At 36.9% G+C, this 24616-nt stretch overlaps 1 protein-coding gene across 2 annotated transcripts in view; it reads right to left on the bottom strand.

The window, feature by feature from the left end:
* Positions 1-24616, bottom strand: part of LOC128931847 (uncharacterized) — a 205877-nt gene that overhangs the window by 129592 nt on the left and 51669 nt on the right. For both annotated transcript variants that reach the window (XM_054254542.2, XM_078370836.1), the window contains exon 3: positions 1308-1401. In XM_054254542.2, the coding sequence (XP_054110517.2) occupies positions 1308-1401 (94 nt within the window). The remainder of the gene's footprint in view (positions 1-1307; positions 1402-24616) is intronic.

Genomic DNA, 24616 nt, shown 5'->3' with positions numbered 1-24616 from the left:
ATCACAAAGCAAGGCAAACAAGGGTGAGTTGGGAGCTGAGAGGCAATACGTTAATAATTGGCATAGCTTCCTCCTTTATATCTGTCATATCTACGTATCTACATCTACATCAATGACATTAAGCCACCTCACTTCTACTTCTTGATTCCCAGACCCAGGTCTTAAAGGTCTGGTCTACGACCCAGGTCTACAGGGGAGAAAATATCCCAAAGTGCTGATTCAAATAATATACTGTACTCTATAAGATAAAAGTCTCTCCTTTCAAGGTGTAGTCTTCTAAGTGGCATTGTCGCAGAGACCTCAGGAAGCCATTCTACCCTTCCAGTAAACCAGTGGATAGTGTATGTCTAAAGACCAGTGAATTCCCTGGGCATGAGGTACTGCTGCACTTTTCTTTACTCTGAAACTAGTTCCTTGATCAGAAGCATAGTGGCTCAGGCCTGTAATCCCAGCACTCTGGGAGGCCAAGGCGGGCGGATCACATCAGGTCAGGAGTTCATGACAAGTCTGGCCAACCTGGTGAAACCCCCACCTCTCCTAAAAATACAACATAGCTGGATGTGGAGGCGGGCACCTCTAATCCCAGCTACTCGGGAGGCTAAGAAGCAAGAATCCTTTGAACTCGGGAGGCAGAGGTTGCAGTGTGCCAAAATCATGCCACTGTACTCCAGCCTGGGCAACAAGAATGAAACTGTCTCAAAAAGAAGAAGGAGAGGGAGGGGGAAGAGGAGGGGTAGAGAGGGGAGGGAAGGGGAAGGGGGAGGGGAAGGGAGAGGGGGAGGAAGAGCGGGAGGAAGCAGCAGCCGTAGCAATGCTGAGCAGGATATCATGACTATAGATAGAACATTGTGTGGGTTCATGGACAGTGGTAGTGGCAAAAATGTCACAGTCAGGGAAGGAAAATTCATATGCAGAATACACAGTTTATCCAGTGTAGGTGGCTCTGCACCCACCATGATGGAAACAGTTTGATGTAACCTCTCAGCCACCATGCCTCGGCTGGATCCCACAGGCGTCAGTGCCACACTGAGGATCCAGCCTCTCTATTTTGGGGAGGCTGGGTACTCAGCAATAATCAGTAGCCCCAACAGCGTTTCTTAAGTGAAAACCTGTGTTGTGTTCATAGAGAAACTTCATCTCTGTCATGATGGTCTCTCTGTTCCCAGGTTATCAAAATCAACACTGAGGGGGTGGAGGAAAAGGCAGATTGAAATACACCTGATGTTAGATATATATATATCTGATTACTGAGATTGTTAAGAAGAACAGCTTTTTCCAAAATCCTCTGCAAAACCCAGGATTCCTACCGTGCCTTTCTCTGGAATGCTACATTCGGTAGTATGTTCAGTCCATCTCTGTGATGTTCGTCTTTTCCAGTGTTTCTGATTTTCATGTGCAGATCTGCTGGTTATGAATCAAATTACAAATACTTATTGTTTAGGAAGAAAACTTGGAATGTTGACATCCAACTTAAAATTAGATATTTTCGTCATGAAGGCATAAATGGCATGACACACCCTTGGTTTTGTCATTAGGCATTTCCTGTGGCTGTGACCATTAAGTAGGTGTTTCTTTTGAATTGGGTTAGATCAAAGTCGTGTGGATGATACACATAGACCAGTACATTAACCTTTGTCCCACTTCCATGCTCCCCTAGCTTTTAATATTTATAATCGGATTGAGTTTTTCAGTTACAGGCTTTAAAAATGTATGACTCCAAATTTGAAAACTTGTGTTAGTAGTATACTTTTCAGTTAATCAAAAACTGTTCCATCCCTGAGCCTGGCACGGACTTAGAGGAAAATTTCCAGGGCTTCTAAAACTGTAACTTGAGCAGAAATTATCCAAATATATTAATAAAATAAAGAATCTGGTTAGGTATACCTGGCATGGAACTCGAGGTTCTGCATTTGTAACAAATTTCTAGGTGGTATTGATGAAGTGCCAGTCTGTAAGACCGTATTTCAAAAACAAAGGAGTAAACACACAAAACGTGTACTGTTCTGAAGCCTGCTTAGCAGCTCATGGAAGCCTGTTGTTACATTTTCAGGAATGCAAGCTGGTTGTTAAACACAGTGGTTATTAAAAGTTAAATTACATAAACTTCCAATTAAATAAATAATTCTAAAGCAAAGAAAATAGGGCCGGGCACGATCGAGACCATCCTGGGTAACACGGTGAAACCCTGTCTTTACTAAAAATACCAAAAATTAGCTGAGTGTGATGGCATGTGTCTCTAATCCCAGCTACTCAGGAGACTGAGACAGGAGAATTACTTGAACCTAGGAGGTGGAGGTTGCAATGAGCCAAGATTGCACCACTCCACTCCAGCCTGGGCAACAAAGTGAGACTCAGTCTCAAAAATAAAAAAAAAGAAATATGCAAAACTCATCACTTCCTAGTTAATTTCCTACATTTTACTTTGATCTATACCCTTGAAGTTATTCACGTCTGTCATGCCTGTGCAATGAAAATATTTATAATGGTGTCCCTCAGTACATCTCTTTCCAGCTGTATTTCAGTGACAGTGCATTGGTAGCTTGATATGGCCTTAATGGTAGTATTTATAGCACGAAAACTGGCAAACACTACAAATCAGTTCCCTACTTTTTTTTTTCAAACAGCCGGTTGTTAAAACATTCATCAGCACACCACTGGTCCATAAACAGAGCCTTATTCCTTTAATCTAAAATATTACCTTAGTCTACCCTGATTTCTATAACAAAAATAATGTAAACTAGGTAACTTATAAACAATGGAAATTTCTTGCAGTTCTAAAGGCTGGGTCAAGGCACCAGCATATTTGAAATCTGTGGAAGGCTCACTCTCTGGTTCAGAGATGGTGCCTTCTCACTTGGTAGAAGAGAGAGGCAGCTCTCTGGACCTCTTTTATAAGGTCATGGCCCCGCACTGTAACATTATTGCACTGAGGACCATGAACATTCAGACCATAGATAGCCAAAGGGTAGACCAGGTAAGCACAATGCTCTGTAACTACACTCAAATCCCACTTGAAAGAAAGAGAAATAGGAACCCTATTATTTCTTCTGCATCTGAAAAGAACAGTACTCAGCACTAAAACACATAATGACTAGGACAAAAGAATACATGTGGGGCAATGAAAATTTGTGGGAATGAACATATGTTTAACCTGGCTGTTATAAGTAGCTCAGAAGTTAACATAAATATTTGATGATTATATTGTTTCTGCATACCTTCAATAACACATTTATATTTGTTTTTAGTAGTGATAATGTCCCTGTCACGTTATAATAAATCAAAGGGTTTAAAAAGTATTTCTCTGAAATCTCTAGCTCTTTTGCTATGCCAAGTAAATGGTTTTTTTATTTAAAATTTCCTTTTGAAGTGAAATTTTTCAGACTACATGGATTAGAATGTATGCAGGTTTTAGAAATCCATATTAATACTCAAAAAATTGGTGCAAACTAAAATACTCTCTGGAATAAGACTTTCCACAGTTCATGGCTTTATTTACATTTTAATTGGTGCATATATTCGTATATTTACCTTTACAAGGAGTTTTCCAGCTTCTAATTTTGTCTTACACATATTTTTAGCCTTAATATATGTAGGAACACTTGAGCAAAAACTTATCTTCAACAATAAGCTCTAACTATATAAAATCTATTTTTTAATCTGTAAATAATTCACTCATTTAAGCGAAGTTCAAATATTTCCTCACTCCCTTAAACTCCGCTGATCACAAAAGCTCAAAATAATCTCTCCCACCTCACTCTGAATTCCTATATATTTTCTGCTTCGGGAAGAAAATCAACCAGAGCACCATTCCCATAAGACTTTATTCAAAGATATCTGGCAGGAGAAGACTGTGAAGGAGGGTAGAAACATTCTAAATTGGGGAAGGGAGTGGAATGTTTGTGAAGCTTTGAGGTTGGTCAAAGTTCAACTCTTTCTAGAAATGAGAAGAGAGGGATTTTTCATGTGGGTTAGAAGACATTGCTTGGGCAGGATTTTATCAAAAGACTGAAGAGAAATAGGGTTTATGTCACATGCAAGAGAGGTTGGAACAGCTGCCAGAAACAGGGGTATGTGAAGGCCACAGTGGAAAAAATTCTCACATCTCAAGTCCTTCAGCTTTACACATCTCTATCAGTCATTTCTCTTTTTTAAATGTACCCTAGCTATCAGTCAGGGTTCTCTAGAGGGACAGAACTGATATCTATATGAAAGGGAGCTTGTTAAGGAGAATCGACTCACATGCTCACAAGGTGAAGTCCCACAATAGGCCGTCTGCAACTTGAGAACCAAGGAAGCCAGTAGTAACTTAGGGCAAGTCCCAAAACCTCAGAAGTAGGGAAGCCAACCATGCAAACCTTCAGAAGGCCCAAGACCCACTGGAGTAAGTCCAAGAGTCCAACAGCCGAAAAACTTGGAGTCTGATGTTTGAGGGCAGGAAGCTTTCAGCACAAGACAAAGATGAAGGCCAGAAGCCTCGGCAAATCAGTTTCTCTTACCTTCTTTTGCCTGCTTTATCCTAGCCAAACTGGTAGTTGATTGGATGGTGTCCACACATATTGAGGGTAGGTCTGCCTGTCTGGTCCACTGACTCAAATGCTAATCTCCTTTGGCAACGCCCTCACAGACACACCCAGGAACAGTCCTTTGCATCCTTCCATCAATCAAGTTCACACTTAATATTAACCATTACACTAACTAAGGTGACCATAAAAATTATCCTTGACACATAGGTGAGTGAAAATAAATGCTATTAAAAATTATCCTGGGAAAACAGGCATGAACCACATGGTCATCATACACTGAGACAGAGTTTTATCATTTTTTTTCCTGTTTGTTTACTCTGCCCAATTAAATTATATAGTTCTCCATGTATCATAAGACAGTATCAAAGAGGCCTTAAAAATATCACTTGATTGACTGGAGTAAAATGATAAATATAAAAGACTATATAGAGGATTCACTAATGACAGCTGCAATATCCATTCAGGTAGTTTTTTTCCAGTTTGTATTTATTACACTCCTCCATAGGCATACTTGCTATTTGTGCCCTTACACATCGATGATACTGTGAGGTCATCCAGCTAGCTTCCCTGATACATACCACCCCATTATTTTCCCTCTTTTAAAACTCCAAAGAAAGAAAAAACATTACTTCTTTATGTAAAAGAGAAATGTAATATATATGAAAATTAGTAAATTTAGTAAATTGTACTGACTCCGGGCATTTCAATTTGTGGGAAATAATTGCACTCTCTAGTAGAATAGTCTTCATTCAAGCATGATGGCTTTTTAATTATGTCACTATGGAATTTTTAAACTACAAATTTTTTCAGGCCCAGTATTTACTAAAAATGTGTAATTAAAAGAATTTTTATGTAGGTTACTTAGAACTACATCATCTCTATGAAATAGAAGAGAAGATAAATAAGATGGGACCAAATTACTGAACACATGACTATTTAATCTGGAGAACATCATTCTCAGCAAACTGACACAAGAACAGAAAATGAAATGCCACATGTTCTCACTCATAGGCGGGTGATGAACAATGATAACACATGGACACAGGGAAGGGAGCACTACACACTGGGGTCTATTGGGGGGAATAGGGGAGGGACAGCGGGGCGGGGAGCTGGGGAGGGATGGCATGGGGGGAAATGCCAGATGTGGGTGAAGGGGAGGAAGGCAGCAAAGCACACTGCCACATGTGTACCTATGCAGCTATCTTGCATGTTCTGCACATGTACCCCAAAACCTAAAATGCAATAAACAAAAAAGAATAAAAGAAAAAAGAAAAGTGCCTCTTGCTGCCAGAGCTCATTTCTCAGGGTAAACAGGAAATAGATTAAGTTGGTAAATTAGGAGGATACAACGTTAAAACACCCACATCCAAAGTGCTTTGTATTATTGACTGATTTTATAAACCTATTCTGCTCATAAGTTTCCATCTCCATGATCAAAGTAGAATAAATTCATTCAATTCAGCCAATATTTAATAACAATTATCAATATGTGGGAAACAGCCCATTGTTGAGGCATTTTGTTTTTAAAATATTACTAAAATACAGGCCAGGTGCAGTGGCTCATGCCTGTAATCCCAGCACTTTGGGAGGCTGAGGTGGGCAGATCACAAGGTCAGGAGTTCAAGACCAGCCTGGCCAATATGGTGAAACCCTAACTCCACTAAAACACACACACACACACACACAATTAGCCAGGCTTGGTGGCAGGCGCCTGCAGTCCCAGCTACTTGGGAGACTGAGGCAGGAGAATCGCTTGAAGCTGGAGGCAGAGGTTGTGGTGAGCCACTGCATTCCAGCCTGGGTGACAGAGGGAGACTCTGTCTCAAAAATAATAATAAAATAAAAATAAATAAATATGGATACCTACAACTGAGAGGCTTATAGTCCGTGATATGGTTTGGATCTGTGTCCCCAGCCAAATCTCACACTGAACTGTGTTCCTCAGTGTTGGAAAAGGGGCTTGGTGGGAGGTGATTGGATCATGAGGCATGATTGGATCAGAATTCTCATGAATGGTTTAGCACCATCTCCTGGTGCTGTTCTCATCATCGTGAGTTAGTGAGTTCTTCTGAGATCTGGTTGTTTAAAAGCCTGTGGCACCTCCAGCTCCTGCCACCCGAGACACCTGCACCCTCTTTGCCTTCCACCATGAGTAAAAGCTCCCTGAGGCCTCCCCAGAAGCAGATGCTGCCATGCTTCCTATACAGCCTGTGGAAACACGAGGCAATTAAACCTCTTTTCTTTATAAATTACCCAGTCTCAGGTAGTTCTTCATAGCAGTGAATAACAGACAAATTATAAGTGATAACAGACTAAGTGATAACAGACTAATAAAATCATAGTCCTAAAAACAGAGACAAATACATTATCAACTGAATCCAAAAAACCCCACAGTTTCGGTATCTTCAGAGAAATGCATAAAGGATACTGTAGTTGACACAAAAGATAATTCTACCTGAGGAATCAGAAATAAACTTGAGTTTGAAAAATAGTCGAACGAAATACATATTATTTTATTTTCAGCACTGGGCGAGTATTTTTACATCAAATTTTATTATAACATTGATTTATGATTACACTTAATTCTGGAAATATACCAAATAAAAAATAAAACAAAAATCTCAGAATTCTACCATTCTTGGCCGGGCGCGGTGGCTCAACGCCTGTAATCCCAGAACTTTGGGAGGCCGAGGTGGGTGGATCACGAGGTCAGGAGATCGAAACCATCCCGGCCAACATGATGAAACCCCATCTCTACTAAAAATACAAAAAAATTAGCTGGGTGTGGTGGCGCACACCTGTGGTTATTAAAATGACTTTAATGTGGTTTTAAACATTACTCGGGAGGCTGAGGCAGCAGAACTGCTTGAACCCAGGAGGCAGAGATTGCAGTGAGCCGAGATCGCACCACTGCACTACAGCCTGGGTGACAGTGCAAGACTCCATCTCAAAAAAAAAAAAAAAAAAAAACAACCTACCATTCTTAAATATCTGCTTCTATTTTACTATTTTGGGTTTTTTTCTATAAAGATATTTTATAAATAGAATTTGAGTAATGAAAATTTATTAACCTGTTCTTTTTTATTTAACATTCTTAACTATGGGGATTGTCTCTTTCATCACATATATTTCAGAAACGTAACTTGAAATAGTTACAAAGTAGTCTACTTTAAAATTTGTCTTTAGTAAAATACAATAGGAAAGAAAAACCTGTTTTTGCTTTTTAGTAACACAAACAAAGCTATGATGAACTCTCTTATAACACATTATTGTATGAATACACGCTTTTTTCCCCTAAAATAAATTCCCAGAAGTGAAATTACTGAATCAAAGGAAATGAATATTTTAAGGCTTTTGATGCAAGTAACTAAACTGCCTTCAAAAAAGACTGGTAATTTATAGGTCTGTCGACAATGTACTAGAATTTTCAATTACCTACAAATTCAAAGTTGCCATTATTACTTTAAAAATATAATAACAAAAAATAGACCCACGCCTGTCGTATTAGTAGGTGAAAAACAGATTGTCACTTTATTTTGCATTCCTTTGATCTCTAATTGTTAAACTTTTTCACACTTATTTGCTCCTTCTACTTCTCTTATTTTTTGCCTCAACTATTTATATTGCCTTTAAGATTTTTTTGATACTGAAAGCTTATTGACTGTAGTAAACTTTGCAAATATTGCCCAGATTTGCCATTGCCTTTAAATTTTATCATTGATTTATTTTAATTTTTCTTTGCCTCACTGAATGATTTCCAACAATTAAATTGACTTTTAACTGAAATTCGAAATATCTAACACCAATACTGTAAACCTTTCAATTGCCTGATAAAACTTTGCCTGTTCTTTTATTTAGAAATCCTTTTGTACTTCTTTTATGACACTTAATAAATAAGATTTTTGTTGTTTTAAAAATAAAATAGAGCTTCATCTTTAAATTAAAACAGCCTTCTGAAATACTTTATATGATTTTACAATATTTTTCTTTATATTTGTGGTTTTAAACATTGCCACAAAATATTTAGAATGGGTATCTTTTTAATGCTATTGCTTATAATAACCCATTCTTCTCAAACAGAAGACACAAAATTTTTTTTTTAGCTCAATGTTAGCTCATATATCTTGTCTAGCTTCTGCTTCCTTGTTTCTGGGTCCTGTTGTTTCTTTTGTTTTCTTTACTATATGGGCTTCTTAGAAGTTGTATTTTACTTATATGATCCACAGTGCTTCAGAAGACATACATTCTATTCTACTGTGTTAACCTTTAAGTATTTTGAGTTTTCTTAATTCCCATACTGGTCTTTGCTAAAGTAATATAACATCAGCAATTATACATCAATTGTTGTTATACTATTTTCAATATTATATGTTTTAAATGTCTTCATTTTAATTTAGAAAATATTTTGATTTTGTTCTTTTTGCTCAAGATAGCTTTAGCTATTCTGGATCTTTTGTGGTTCCACACAGATTTTAAGATTTTTTTTTCTATTTGTGTGAAAAATGTCACTGGTATTTTGATAGGGAATGCATTGAATTTATAGATTTCTTTGGTTAGTATGGATATTTTAACAATGTCCATCTCAATACATGAGCAGGGGATATCTTTCCATTTTCTGTGTGTCTTCTTCAATTTCTTTGAATAATATTTTATCGTTCTTGATATAAGCATCTTTCACCTCTTTGGTTAATTTATTTCTAGGGTGTTTTTGTACTTATTGTAAAATGGACTAGTTTTATGATTTCTTTTTCACTTAACTCTATATTGGCATATAGAAATATTACTAATTTTTGTATGTTTATTTTGTATCCTACAACTTTACTGAATTTATTAGTTTCATTTTGAGCAGGGGTGGAATTTTTGGGGTTTTATACATATTAGATCATGTTGTCTACAAACAGAGACAATTTGACTTTCCCCTTTCTAATTTGGATGCCTTTTCTTTCTTTTGCCTGATTATTCTGGATAGAACTTACAGTACTATGTGGAATTAAAATGGTGAAAGTGGGCATCCTTGTCCTGTTCCAAGATCTTAAAAAGAAAGTTTTTAGCTTTCTCCATGTAGTATGATAATAGCTATGGATTGCTTATGTATGGCCTTTATTATGTTGCAGTATGTTCCTTCTATACCTACTTTGTCAAGAGTTTTTACCAGGAAGTGATGTTAAATTTTATCAAATGCTTTTTTCTTCTTCTTCTATTGAGATGATCAGATGGTTTTTGTCCTTCATTGTACTGATGTATTGTATGATGTTTATTAATTTGCACATGTTGGACTATCCTTATATCCCTGGGATTAATTCCATTTAATCATGGTGAACAATTTTTTATATGCTGTTAGATTCAATTTGCTAGTATTTTGTTAAGAATGTTTGCATATAGGCCGGGCGCAGTGGCTCAAGCCTGTAATCCCAGGACTTTGGGAGGCCAAGGCGGGTGGATCACAAGGTCAAGAGATCGAGACCATACTGGTCAACATGGTGAAACCACGTCTCTACTAAAAATACAAAAATAATTAGCTGGGCACGGTGGTGCGTGCCTGTAATCCCAGCTACTCAGGAGGCTGAAGCAGGAGAATTGCTGGAACCCAGGAGGCGGAGGTTGCGGTGATCCGAGATCGTGCCATTGCACTCCAGCCTGGGTAACAAGAGCGAAACTCCGTCTCAAAAAAAAAAAAAGAATGTTTGCATATATGTTCATCAGAAATATTGTCCTGTAGTTTTCTTTTTCTGTTGTGTTGTTGTATTGTCTGGTTTGGGCATCAGGGCAATGCTGGTCTCACAGAATGAGTTTGGAAGAATTTACTCCACTTTGACTTTTTTGCAAGAATTTAAGAAGAATTCGTGTAAGTTCCATTTTAAAGTTTTGTTGAGTTGAGCGCTGAAGCCATCTGATCCTGGAGTTTTCTTTGATGAAGGACTTTTTATCACTGATTTAATTTTGTTACTTATTGGTATATCGAGATTTTCTATTGCTTTATTTTCCAATCTGAGTATTGTATATATTCAGGAATTTGTCAATTTTTTTTCTAGGATTCTCCATTTGTTGGTATGTAATTGTTCATAATAGTATCCAATGATTTTTTTTAGAGTTTAATAGATTCTTTAGCATTTTTAGAAATATACAATGTACCCAAGTTATAGCAAATAGTTCTATGCATAGGTACATATCGATTGAATTTTTATTTTATTTAATTGTTGTTAGTAGACCCCTTTTTCATCTCTGAGTTTATTTATTTGAGTCTTCTCTGTTTTTTAGTTTAGCAAAAAGTTTGCCTATTTTGTTTATCTGCTCAAAAAAGAAGATTAGCAGTGTCATGGGCAAATCACATAACAGATCTGTTGGTGAACACGTCATCTCTGTATGTTCTGCTTTATTGAAGAGAAAAAAAAAAGAAAATCTCATAAAAAAAACAGTGAAGAACATGTTTCTGATTTGTTGTTCTTTTGGTCTTTTTGTCTGTATTTTATTTATTTTTGTTCTAATATTTATTATTTTTTCCCTTCCACTTATTTTGGGTTGGTTTATTTTTGGATAGCATCACTCCACCTGACTTCAAAACATACCAGAAAGCTATAATAACCAAAACAGCATAGTACTGGCATAAAAAAAAGGCACATAGAAAAAAATGAAACTGAATAGAAAGCCTAGAAATAAATACATGCAACTACAGCATTGATTTTCAACAAAGTGCTAAGTACACCATGGAGAAAGCACAGCCTCTTTAATAAATGGTGCTGGGAAAAGTAGAAATCCACATGCAGAAAAATGAAACTAGACTCTCGGCTCTCACTATAAAAAATTACTATAAAAAATGATTTAAACGTTAGACCTGAAACTATGAAATTATTAGAGGAAAACATAGGAGAAAAGCTCCCTGAAATTGGTTTAAGCAATGAATTTTTTGGATAAAACCTCAAAGTATGAGCAACAAAAGCAAGTATAAACAAATGGGACTATATCAAACTAAAAAGCTTCTGCACAGCAAAGGCAACAATCAATAGAGCAAAGAAACAACCTACAGAATGAAAGAATTTGTTTGCAAACTACACATCTGATAAGTGGCCAATATCCAAAATTATAAGGAATTGAAACAACTCAACAACAACAAAGCAAGTAATCCATTTTTTAAAAGGGCAAAAGACTTGAACAGATATTTATCAAAAGAAAACAAATAGCCAACAGATACATTTTTAAATGCTCAATATCTCTAATTATCAGGGACAGGCAAATCAAAACTACAAGGAGATCAGTTACTACCCAATCAGAACAACTATCAAAAAATCAACAACATCACAAAAGGTGATGTTGTGGGTGGGGAAAGGCAACCTTTACACACTGCTTATGTGAATGTAAATTAATACAGCTATTATGGAAAACATTATAGAGGTTCCTCAAAATACTCAAAATGGAATGACTATGTGATCCAGCAATCCCACTACTGGGTATATATACAAAAGGAATGAAATCAGCATGTCAAAGAGATATCTGCACTCTATGTTTATTGCAGCATTAGTCCAATAGCCAAGATATGGAATAAATCTAAATATCTGTCAATGGATGAGTGAATTTTAAAATGTAGTATGTGTGTGTGTGTGTGTATATATATATATATATATATATGTATGTGTGTATATATATATACACACACACACACACACACACACACACACAATTGAATATTATTTGGCTATAAAAAGGAATGTAATCTTTATGGATGAATCTGGAGATAATCTGAAATCTCCAGAAAGAGAAATAGTACATGATATCATCATAAGTGAAATAAACAAAGTTATTTTCATAGAGGTTGAGAGTAGTAGTTACCAGAGAATGGAGAAGAGGGGTTTCGTGAGAGTTTGGTCAATGGGTACAAATCTACAGTTAGGCAGGAGAAATAAGTTCTGGTGGTCTATTGCATCTATAGTAGGATGACTAGATTTAACAATAATGTGTACTGTATATTTCAAAATAGCTAGAAAAGAGATTTTTGAATATTTGCATCACAAGTAATTGATAAATGTTTAAGGTGTGGATATGCTAATTACCCTAACTTGATCTTTACACAATTTATACACGTATCAAAACATCACCTTGTATCCCAAAAATATGCAGAATTATTTCAATTATAAATTTTAGAAAATAAAACATTTCATCTCAATATTCTTCATCATTTCACTGAATCACAATACTACTACAGTTTGTATGATTATTTTTAGCCTGTCATTCAACTTTTGATTTTCATTTCACTTGTGTCAACTGCTGTTATCAAGTGATTTTTTTATGTGCCACTTCTATATTTGAATATATTTTTATTTCCCTTAACACGCAAAAGACAAGTTGGCTAATTATACAATTATTTGATCAAATTGAAATTTCACAAAATATGCTCTATATTTTTGGCATTTTGGATTGCATCAAACATTTTAGTAGATGATGTTTTTCTCTCCATGAATGTATTATGAGTTCGTTATACTGGAGGGTGTTGGTCATTTGATTTTTTTAATTTTGCTTTCTTTGTGCAGACTCAGGATATGTCACAGTGTGAATCTGTTCTCATTATTTATGAGCCTTTCAATTTGTACTTGCAAGGTAGTTTTAATTGGTTATAGCTTTAACTATTGTTTCTCTCCTATTCGTTTTTAATATTTTTTCAGCAGTAAGATCAGTTCTTTTATTGTTCTTATTGCTGTCATTTACCTCTGCATTCTCAAAAAACTTTTAAATGTTATCCTCCAAATGACTATCCCCATTTCTCACCTTTTAATTCTGACGATTACTCAATCCAGGGTGGATTATTACTCTATTTCACTTGCTATCCTTCTTTGTCTCAAGAATCTTTTTTGTCATCACATCCTCTATCTCCCTTTAGGGATTTTTTGATTATCTTTCATTGGAATGACACATTATTGCATTCTATTAGGATTTTTTGTAATCTACCTAATGTGTTCTAGTCAATGCTTTAATAATTTTTAAATTCACCTTCTCCCTCTGCATCTTCATGATGTTTCTTACTCTTGTCCTGCACTGTTTCTTAATAAGATTTTATTTCTTTTCTCTTTTTTCAATAAAGCAGAACATATAGAGATGAAGCCTTCGACAACAGATCTGTTATGTGATTTGCCCATGACACTGCTAACCTTAATGCGAGTGACAGTTCAATTGTGTTCTCAAGCTTATAGCTAGAGAGAAGGTTGCTGTGCAGAATCCCAAGGTCAATATCTAGTCTCCAGTGATAATTATCTGGTGCAGATTTACTTCACTGGGATTTATTCTTCTATTAATTATTTCATTTCTCTGTGTTAAAGGGGGAAAAAAAACCTCATACACAGAACCCACTTTTGCCAGGCTTGTTCTATGGTTTTTTTTGTGTGTGTGTCTTTCTTTTTGACCTCTATGTCTTATTATTTGTTAGGTCAGTTGTCTTGTTTTATTTTTCTGTTGCCATTTAAACTTTCACATTTGTCTGTGTCTTCTCAGGTATTGGTGAGAAATTTAAAAGTGCTATATCCAGAGCTTCTGAGTAGTAGTTATTTAGATCCAGGTCGGCAATGTCTCTCTCATTGCTTGATTTCCTTCCTTCCCTTCCCTCCCTCCATGCTTCCTCCCTTCCTTCCTTCCTTCATCCCTTCCTTCCTCCCTACCGTCCTTCTTCCCTCCTTTCCTGCCTTCCCCCACTCCCCCCCAAAAAAAAAATTAAATATAAACCCTCAACTCATACCCCTAGTGAAATTTTTTTCTCATTAATTCTTAAATCCTGACTATTCTAGCTGCATATCATCCATGTATGGAATGAATTGTGTCTTCCCAAAATTCATATATTGAGTCTAAACCCCAGTACCTCAAATGTCATGGTTCTTGGAGACAAGGTCTTTAAAGAGGTAACTGACTTAAAATGAGATCATTAGGATAAAGCCAAATCCAACATGACTGGGGTCCTTAGAAGAAAAAAAAAATGTAAACACAGTGGGGTACAGAGGGCAGGCTACGTGAAGACTCAAGGAGAAGGCAGCCATTAACAAACCAAAGTGAGAGGCCTGGAACAGATCTTTGCCTTAACGCCCTCTCAGACTTCCAGCCTCCTGGACTGTGAGAAAATAAATTTCTGCTGTTTAAGCACCAATATAGTACTCTGTTATGGCAGCCCTAGCAGACTAATACATCCATTCCGTCTTTACTGATGGATGACTGTGTCACCCTCTCTCGTCTTCCTTCATATCCCCTTTCCCTCTTCCACCATCCTCACTCTCAGGTAACAATCCTGCTAATTATTTCACTGAGAAAATACAAGCAATCAGAGAAGAACATCCATGGACACCACTACCACTTCTGCCAGGAACACAAATGGCACATATGTGGAGCAAATATAGAACATATAGGACATCTGAAACCTTTGCATTGGCTGTTCTTATTGCTGAAGCACTCTTCCTTGAAATATCTCCAGGACCAAAGTATTCCCCTCCTCCAAATAATTGTTCAAATATCACCTTCTCTGAGAGTTCTAGTCTTCCCAAACCAGTTAGAATTACTATGCACTTCCAACACCCATCTCACCCATACCCTGATTAATTTTTCCACAGTACCTTTTAATATTCTATACAGTTTATGTATGTATTATATACATTATTTATTATCTGGTCCAAGAATTTACAAACAGATGTCTATTTGTTTTATAGCATACTTACGCCTCCAGATCAATGTCTGGCACATGAGAGATATTTTTATATACCTCTATATCTATTTAATAAATACATATTTATTAAATAATGTTACCGGTTGTCACAACTAATGGGCTCTGGTATCCATGCAATACAACAGATTATTTTTTTTTCTTAGAAACCCATGCAAGGGCAATAAATTTTTATTTATTTAATCTATTAATAAATTGAATATCTTCAAACAATAACAACTTTCCTCAACCCAAAGTCTCTGCGTTGTTTGTATCACACTTAGAAAATAGAAAAAAAATTTTACCTGGCAGCATATAATGAAGAGCAATAGGAACACCACTTTTCTGGGCACACCAATTGATTATCAGTTTCCTAGGACAATAATGGATTTGGCATTATAATGAAACCACCTTCCTTACTAAGCAGAAGTACCTTCTCTGCTACCTTATACCTACAATAGAATAGAATATGAGGTATCCACATGAACATCACACTGCAGCCTCCCTATCTAAACACCATTCTTAACAAACCTCCTTCACTGGTTTACAGGCTCTTCCCTCAAAGCTGTTCTGCTCTGATTCTCATTGTACAGTACCTGCTAGTCTCATTCTCCAGGGTGTGTTTCTTTTCTTTTGCCCTTACGCTCATTCTTCTCCAAGATGAGGCACTGTTACACAATCTCCAAGGCCATGAGATTTGGAGCCAAGAGCTTGAATCTTGGTCCTCCCTCTGCCCTCCTTGGTCAATTTGACTTGTCTTATCATCCGTTTCCTTATCTGTAAAATGGACCTAATGAGTGTAGAACTTAGAGTTTTTGAGGATTGAAATAGATGATGCATGCAAACTATTTCATAGTGCACTTGCAAATAGCACTATTATCAAATAATGTTACCAAGAATCAAAAAATGTTATCTGTTGTTGTTGCTGTTTGACTCTGGTATCCATCCAATACAAAAGATGATTTTTGGCAGGGTGCGGTGGCTCACACCTGTAATCCCAGCACTTCGAGACGCCAAGGCGGGCGGATCACGAGGTTAGGAGATCAACACCATCCTGGCTAGCACAGTAAAGCCCCGTCTTTACTCAAAACACAACAAATTGGGCAGGCGTGGTGGCATGTGACTGTAGTCCCAGCTACTTGGGAGGCTAAGGCTAGAAGAATCTCTTGAACTTGGGAGGCAGAAGTTGCAGTGAGCTGAGATCGCAACAACACTGCACTCCAGCCTGGCGACAGAGCGAAACTCCATCTAAAAAAAAAAAAAAAAAAAAAAAAAAAAATGAGAACACACGGACCATCTTAAAAAAAAAAAAAAAAAAGAGAACACACGGACACAGGAGGAGAACATTATACACTGGGGCCTGGGAGATGCGGGGCTAGGGCAGGAATAGCAGGGGGTGGGAAGACTGGGGAGGGATGGTGATAGAAGAAATACCTAATATAGATGACATGGCAATGGATGCAGCAAACCACCACCACGGCACTTATATACCTATGTAACAAACCTGCACGATCTGCACATGTACTCCAGAACTTAAAGTATAATAAATAGATTAATTAATCAATTAATTACTTAAATAAAAATTTAAATTTAAAAAGATTTTTTTCTTAGAAACCCTTGCAAGGGCAATTTGCTTCACCCTATTCCCTTTAAAATGATATCAGCTACACTAGAACTTTATTTTTTATGTTTTCTTGGGTACTGTCACTTAGGCTGCAGAAAGCAGACACATTTGTAGGTAAAACTAACTTTTATCTAACCCTGCCCTGCACTGAGCCTGCCTTTGGAGCTCCTAAATGCTTGATGGCTATGGATATCAAGGTCATCACAGGTCTCCAGTGGAGAACCGTCTGGCTATCTGACACTCAGCCTCCCCAGGAGAAAGTTTTTCTGCTTCTTAGGCTGTTATTCCTCTAGGAGACCAGCTAACTATCTGGATCTGCAGTTAATTTTGGCTTATTAGGTTTTCATCATTTTGACAGATTTCACATCAAAATTCTCTAAATCTTATCAATTCTCTCTCACTTAGATACAAACCATGATGATATATAAAGATGATATCAAGTCATAAAAATTAGTTTTTTCAATATATCCCAATGTAATGACAGCTTCATTTGGTAACATTTTACCGATTCCCTATTATGTGCTAGTCCTGAGCAAAATAATCAGTTCCTCCTCCAGCATTTGACAGTATAATAAAGGAAACAAATCTTAAGCAGTTACTCCCAAACACTGACAAAGCAGTGAATAAAATAGCCTAAAATATAATACAGTGTGTTAATTTTATTATGTCCAAATAAAGTTGCTTTACCAATGAGTACTGTTATACTCTAAGAATGCTTGGTTGTTTTAATAAAAATTTTGGTGAAATCTGTTAAATTACTTCTTTATAATCAAAGAAATATGCAAAAGAAGAAACCTGTAACTTTTTTTCTATACTATTATTATTATACTTTAAGTTCTGGGGTACATGTGCAGCTTTTGCCGGATTGTTACATAGCTATACACATGCCATGGTGGTTTGCTGCCTCCATTCCCCCTTCACCTACATTAGGTATTTCTCCTAATGTTATCCCACCCCCTGCTATCCCTCCCCTAGACCCCCACTCCCCAACAGACCCCAGTGTGTGATGTTCCCCTCCCGGTGTCCACATGTTCTCTCAATGAGCACTTTTTAATTGAGGCAGCAGGGAGATCCTGCCTTCAGCTGCTGGTAGAAAAGAAGCTGTCAGGGAGAGATGAGGCCAACTTGAAAAGCAATAGTACAGGCAAGCACTGGTGCGGGCTGAAAGACCCATTGCAAATGTGGTAGAAAGGCAACCAAAAATTTATTTGATGTATTGGAGAACAAAGCACAGCACTACGATGATTCTACATGCAGGAACAGAGGAACTGGACATCTTTCCCACACTTTTATTTGTGTCCATGTGATCTCATTGTTCAACATCCACTTATGAGTGAAACATGTGGTTTGACTTTCTGTTCTTCTGTCAGTTTGCTGAGAATAATTTCCAGATTCATCCATGTCCCTGCAAATGACACACTCATCTTTTTTTTATGGCCACGTAGTATTCCATGTTGTATATGTGCCACATTTTCTTTATCCAGTCTATCATTGATGGGCATTTGGGTTGTTTCCAAGTCTTTGCTATTATAAACAGTGCTGCAATTAACATATGTGTGCATGTATCTTTATAATAGAATGATTTATAATCCTTTGGGTATATACTCAGTAATGGGATTTCTGGGTCAAATGGTATTTCTGTTTCTAGATCCTCTTTTCAAAAGAAGACATATGAGGCCAACAAACATATGAAAAAAATGTCCATCATCACTGGTCATTAGAGAAATGTAAATCAAAACCACATTGAGATACCATCTCACACCAGTTAGAATGGCGATCATTAAAAAATCTGGAAACAACAGATGCTAGAGAGGATGTGGAGAAATAGGAGCGCTGTTACACTGTTGGTAGGAGTGTTGTAGAAGACAGTGTGGTGATTCCTCAAGAAACTTATAACTTCTCATCACAATTCCTGGTAAGAAATTCTTGTACATGATGGACATTCAGTAAATCTATTTTGAATTAATGTATGTATCTATATCTGTTCTTTAATTAGAAAGAAAAGAACTTTATGAACAAGAGCACAACTCTGGAGCTCAGTAAGAGGTCCGTTTTGATGTAGTCTCACAATTTACTAGAAAAATTTCACATTTTACCCTAGATTTGTAGAGTGTTTGATCAGAAACAATTCAGTATGTTTGAAAGTCTCCTTCCAGTACCTTTGGCTTTTTGCCCAGTTTCAATCAAAGCAACATTTTTATTATCAAGTGGCTCCTTTCTTTCCCTTTGATGTAGATTTAGCTTGTTAAATGTATGCTCAGTTCATTCCTATTGAACTTTTTCTCAGCCTGATTCCTAAAGGCAGACAGCATTTTTCAACCCACTGTAACTCTTCCACTTGCCCTATCAAATCTCAGAACTGCAAACACTCAGGTAAGGACCAGCAAGGACAAGGGGAATGCAAGCATCGATCAAAATCCAACAATGGTTTTGGAATCTGCCCAGAGTAAACCAGTGGTTTCATTTCCATTTCCTCAACTGGAAGTACAAGTGTCCATCAAAACCCCTCAGTACCATTAGGCTTCAGAAAATTACGTATAGCTCCTTTTTATAAATTTTTGGGAACCCACATCATTTGTACATGAATATTGCTGAGAATAGTACATTGCCAAGGTAATTTTCAGGTGATGGTTAAGGCTGCTCACACTGTCCAATGTATTTATTTTATTAATGTCAATATCTGTATTTGAAAAAAATCTAATAAATTACTTAACTATACTCGGCATATAAAAACACGTGTCATGGCAGAAATTGTTGACTTACCCTGGTGTGCTGTGGCTCTAGCTAGATTTTAGCAAAGACTATTGTCTCTTTGATTGTTAGAACCCACATTAGATCTTAATCTTTCAATGAACAGAAACCAAATCTACATTTTCCCCACTGGATTCCCAGAATTCTCATAATTAGCAGCTTAATAGTTGGTCAATAAGTATTTGTAGAATGAATAAAAGGATGATTAAATACATAAATGAACAAACTAACTCTTAACGATGATTTTTGGTTCTTGACCCAAAACTACCCCATGCCTGGAAACATGAAATCTGCAGCTAGATTGTTCAATAATGCTCCATTGCTAAGCTTCCATTTTGTGTAGCAGCTAAGAGTCCTTCCCTAATTTCCATTTGTTAGAAAGCTTTGATCTCATGCTTATTTTAATCCTTTTATTGATTAAGCTGGGTTCTCTCATCCTCACCATGTAAACTGAAATGCCTCAACTCTATTCTCAATTCATGGTCATCTGACTCTTCTCTGAGGCATATTGAAATTTCAAAATCAACCAGCAAAGAAATGAAACAAAAGAAGCTGGGTCTTAAAGACTTCCAGTAAAAGTTTCCTTGTGGATTTTTTCCCAATTATTATTTTTCCCCCTAGACAGAACATATTAGGCAAACAAAAACAATCTCAGTCATCATGGAAGATATCAGAATTTGCTATAGGATTTAGATGTCAATCTTACATTCATTTTCTGGGAAACATTCAGGGATTCACTAGACAGAGAAAACGGATGCCTCAGTTATATCAGATTAGGATCTAGCTCTATGTCCTTGATGGATAATATTAAAAATGTAAGTAGCTTCATGCATATTTCAAAGCATTATAAATATAGCAACTTAATTTCTTTTACTTTTAATTTTAGAAGAATTTGTAAAATCTTTCCCAAGAGGTGTCAAAAAGTCATTGTTAGTTTTCAGATCAAGTCTCAAGTCTGAGCAAGTCTCATCAGGAATGCAGACTTAAAGAGTAGATGTTTGTCTCCATTACTTCCAATATCCCCAATAAAATAACAATAAACAAGCTTATTACATCAGAGCGAATGATCCATTCTAAGACAAGAGGTTTTTAACAAATGTCTGAAAGAAAGAAACAGAGTAGAAGCCTGTAGACAGATTAAAAACAGCATTGCAAAATATGCACAGGAATATGATATCAAAGGAGAGATTTTATCTTTAAGGCAGAGGCCAGAGAGGTTCCAGACACAGATTAGCAAGCATAAAGGAAAAGGGAGCATGATACAGAAACCTTCAGAACTAGTGTCTTAAGCTTGAAATCTCCTTCGTTTCACACTCCCAAGGCAGTCCAGATTTTACCCTGGCAAACACCTGAGAACTCCAAATAATTTTACCAAATAACCATGGAAATAAAGGGCTGATGGGAAGATTTCTGGAGCTCCATGAAAGCCTTTCCCATTCTGGCAGGTTGGAGGTCCCAGTCTAAAAACCAGCTCCTTTCCTGCTCATCCTCAAGTGAAGCTTGCCATTGACGAGCCCTTTCCCAGACACAGAAATCATGGTAATATTTCCTATTCACTGAGAAGACTTAGTGGGAAACACCCTACACACACAACATTGGGAGAGTAACCCAGACTAACTTCCTTCAAATTCGACCAAGTCCCGAATCTTAGGCATGGATGAACAACTAAGGATAACCAGGCACATGAAGAAAACCAATAGCCCTAAAAATAAAAGAAAGAGAAACCTCCAAGAGAACCTATGGAACAGACTAAATAGTGCAGTTTTAACTTTTTTAGAATCAGCCTATGAGCATGCATGAAATATTTCTTGTGGTTGCAGAATTTAGTACAAATGTTATAACCCTGAGACTGTAAAAGTAAAAACAGACTTGATATAAGGTGAGAGAGGTGGGAGAAGCAGAAGCAAAGACAATGACAGAACCACTGGTAGCATCATCCTTCAAGATTGTTGAGGGTCTCAAGTGATATTGCTTAAATCTGATGGAAGAAGAAATAGAGTCTGTCACTTAGTGTGGCTAAAGAAATGCCTTATCAAAAAGTATAATAAGAGGAGAGGGGAGCATAGAATAGGCTAAATCCTATTCTTTTCAATCTAAGCAAATAGATAAATTAGCAAATCAAATAATATGAGTAAATTACCAGAACAAAAAAATATGAATTATTTATATTAGTTTTCTCTGGAAAATGGAACTGGAAATGTCAACGGTATACAGGGGACTATTGTTTTTCTCTTCTAATAAATCTTTCTGGCTGGGTGCAGTGGCTCACATCTATAATCCTAGCATTGGGAGGCCGAGGTGGGTGGATCGCTTGAGATCAGGAGTTCAAGACCAGCCTGGCCAATATGGTGAAACCCCATCCCTACTAAAAATATAAAAATTATCCAGGTGTGATGGCACATACCTGTAACCCCAGCTATGCAGGAGGCTAAGGGAGAAGAATTGCTTGAACCCAGGAGGCAGAGATTGCAGTGAGCTGAGATGGCACCAGTGCACTCCAGCATGGACAACAGAGTGAGACTCTGTCTCAAAAAAGTAAATAAATAAAAGCAAAATCTTTCTGTTTTATTTCATTTTTATCTTGTCGATAAATTGATTGAAAATACTAAAGCCAGAGATTAGCGGAAGAGAGAATTATTTTCTCCAACTAGTGGCTAGATTTCCAATGTTTAGATGTCATGAGCCATAACTTATTGAATTACTTTCTCAGTTGGTACAAGCATCATTGGGTTACCTACACAGTCCTTAAGGATATGAAAAGATCAGATCCATTTACCCAGAAACTCCTGGGCAAAATCCCACATGTATTGTCACAAAGTAGTTATGTGTGCCCCAAGGTGGAGAATCACCATTTTGAGCAGCAGTCATTTAAACAGCCCAGAGACAAGGCTCGCTGCCTCTTCTCAGTGGCTGTCCACTACTCATCTCCCTAACTCCTCCTGTTTCTGATCTTGCCTGTTTTTCATCCTTTCTTTACATAGATTGTGGCCTTGTTTATTTTAGCATCATGTTCAACCCAGCCTTGTCTCAAGACCTATCTCTGCTTTAATAACTCATTTCTAATTCCTACTTTTACCCCTGAATTATGTTTTGGCATTTTTTGTGTCAAACTGTTTCGGTGACCACATAATCATCATCAAAACCTAAATACCAGAGCATGAGACTGACATAGACCAAATCATTTCTATAAGACATCATATAATTCTGAAGAGATTGCAGTGACATCCCCCTGGGGCTCACGAATTGATATCAAACTGTAGTAGTTATATATGGGATAGTTCAGATTAAGGAAATATCACACAGACAGCAACCTGATCAATTTAAATTCATAGCATTTGTCATTCTCTGAAGGGTCTTTCCAAAGCTTGCTTCCATTCCTAAAACTAATTTCTCTAGTACCTACATTAACAAAGCTAGAGTTCACTTTTACTGATTAACTGAATTAATACTGTAAAATACTTTAATTCACACTTTATCACCTAATCCTTTTGCATACATTATAATCTACCTCAAATTTTACCTTTTTACACTGAGCTTTATACAACAGAAGATACCCAGAACAAGTGACAGAGACATCAAGATCATAATAATATTGGGCAGAGCATTTACCAATAAAAGTGCCACAAAATGAAGTTTCAATAAGTATCTTAGAATTCAAGTGGCAGTTGCCTCACATTGCTGGAAACAAAACCAAAACAAAACCTTCTTTTAAATATGCAATAACTCAATTTAATCATTCACTAAATAAATATATTAATTGATCTTTTCACAGAAAACTTAACAAAATTCCATCATTATTTTAAAGGAAGTATTTCCAAGGATTTATTCTAGTAAGTGGAGCTCAGGGTATTGCAGTAGGGATAATGCATGCTGAATTCCTTCTTTATTCTTCACTAGTTTCAAGAACTAAGTAAGACTTGCAATCCTTCTGAGCCTTTTTCTTAAATACCCAAATGAGGATGTACTAGTCAGAGTTTTTGTTTACAAACCACAGAGACCAACTCAGACTAAATTAAACAGAAAGGAATGTATTGGAAGGCTATTGAACTGCTCAAAACCTGGAGAGTAACCCCTTAATAGGCTCATAAAAGGCTCAGAAATCAGAGAAGTGAAATAACACACAGGAAAATTCTGCTTAAGACAACATCTTGGGGCCTGCACCACAGCCATCTCAGATGCAGGGAATCAGTTCAGACATACCCACTGCAACTCTGAATCCTTACCCAGGCAGGGACACCTTGATGACCATGCCCTTCACCTACCTTGGGAATCCCTGAAAATAAATATAATATCTAATATTTTATAGCACTTACCACATGGCCAACACTTTTCTAAACATAACATACATAACAATCCTCACGACACCACACATAGACAATTTATTTTTATCAAGCAACTAATAGAGCTGCTCATTTTGATCAGTGAACTAATGAGGCACATGCTATGATTACATAGATTAGGATTACATAGATTAGGAAACTGAGGAACAGAGATGTTAAGTAACTTGCGAAAACTGGTAAGTGGTGGTGCTAGAATTTAAACCTGCTCATTACACTGACTTGCATGTTTTCTAATGGATAATAATAGACCAATCTCACAGATTATCAGGGTGCCTGGCACATAGTTTCTGCTCAGTAATCATATGATGCTATTTTTCCCTAAGGCTTTATGAAACAGAAATAACTGATCATCAAATATTTCATAATGGTTTGCTAAGGTGTTTATATTTCAAAAATGCTGGCTGGATTCCTGTAGTGAGAGGGTGCGATCTTCCCTTAGTAGAAGACACATTGACAACTGCAGAGCAAAATTCCACAGACAGTAGGGAAACATACTGGTGATAGAATCAACAAAAAGACCTCAGCACAGCACTTCCCATCCATCACACATCATGACACTCAGAGAAAGGGACAATATTCATACAGCATAAGAATGAAACCAACCAGGATATTGGCAGCTGGAGCTGCCCAGGCCCCACCTGGCCTTTCCTGGGAAGAGAAGGAATCAGTGTCTCTGGTCACCTCATTCATGATCAATCAGTACCAGCAACAA

The sequence above is a fragment of the Callithrix jacchus genome, chromosome 4, assembly GCF_049354715.1.
Source record: "Callithrix jacchus isolate 240 chromosome 4, calJac240_pri, whole genome shotgun sequence".
Classification (NCBI taxonomy): domain Eukaryota; kingdom Metazoa; phylum Chordata; class Mammalia; order Primates; family Cebidae; genus Callithrix; species Callithrix jacchus.
Note: the sequence above shows the minus strand (reverse complement) of the source record. Positions and strands in the feature narration are given on the sequence as shown.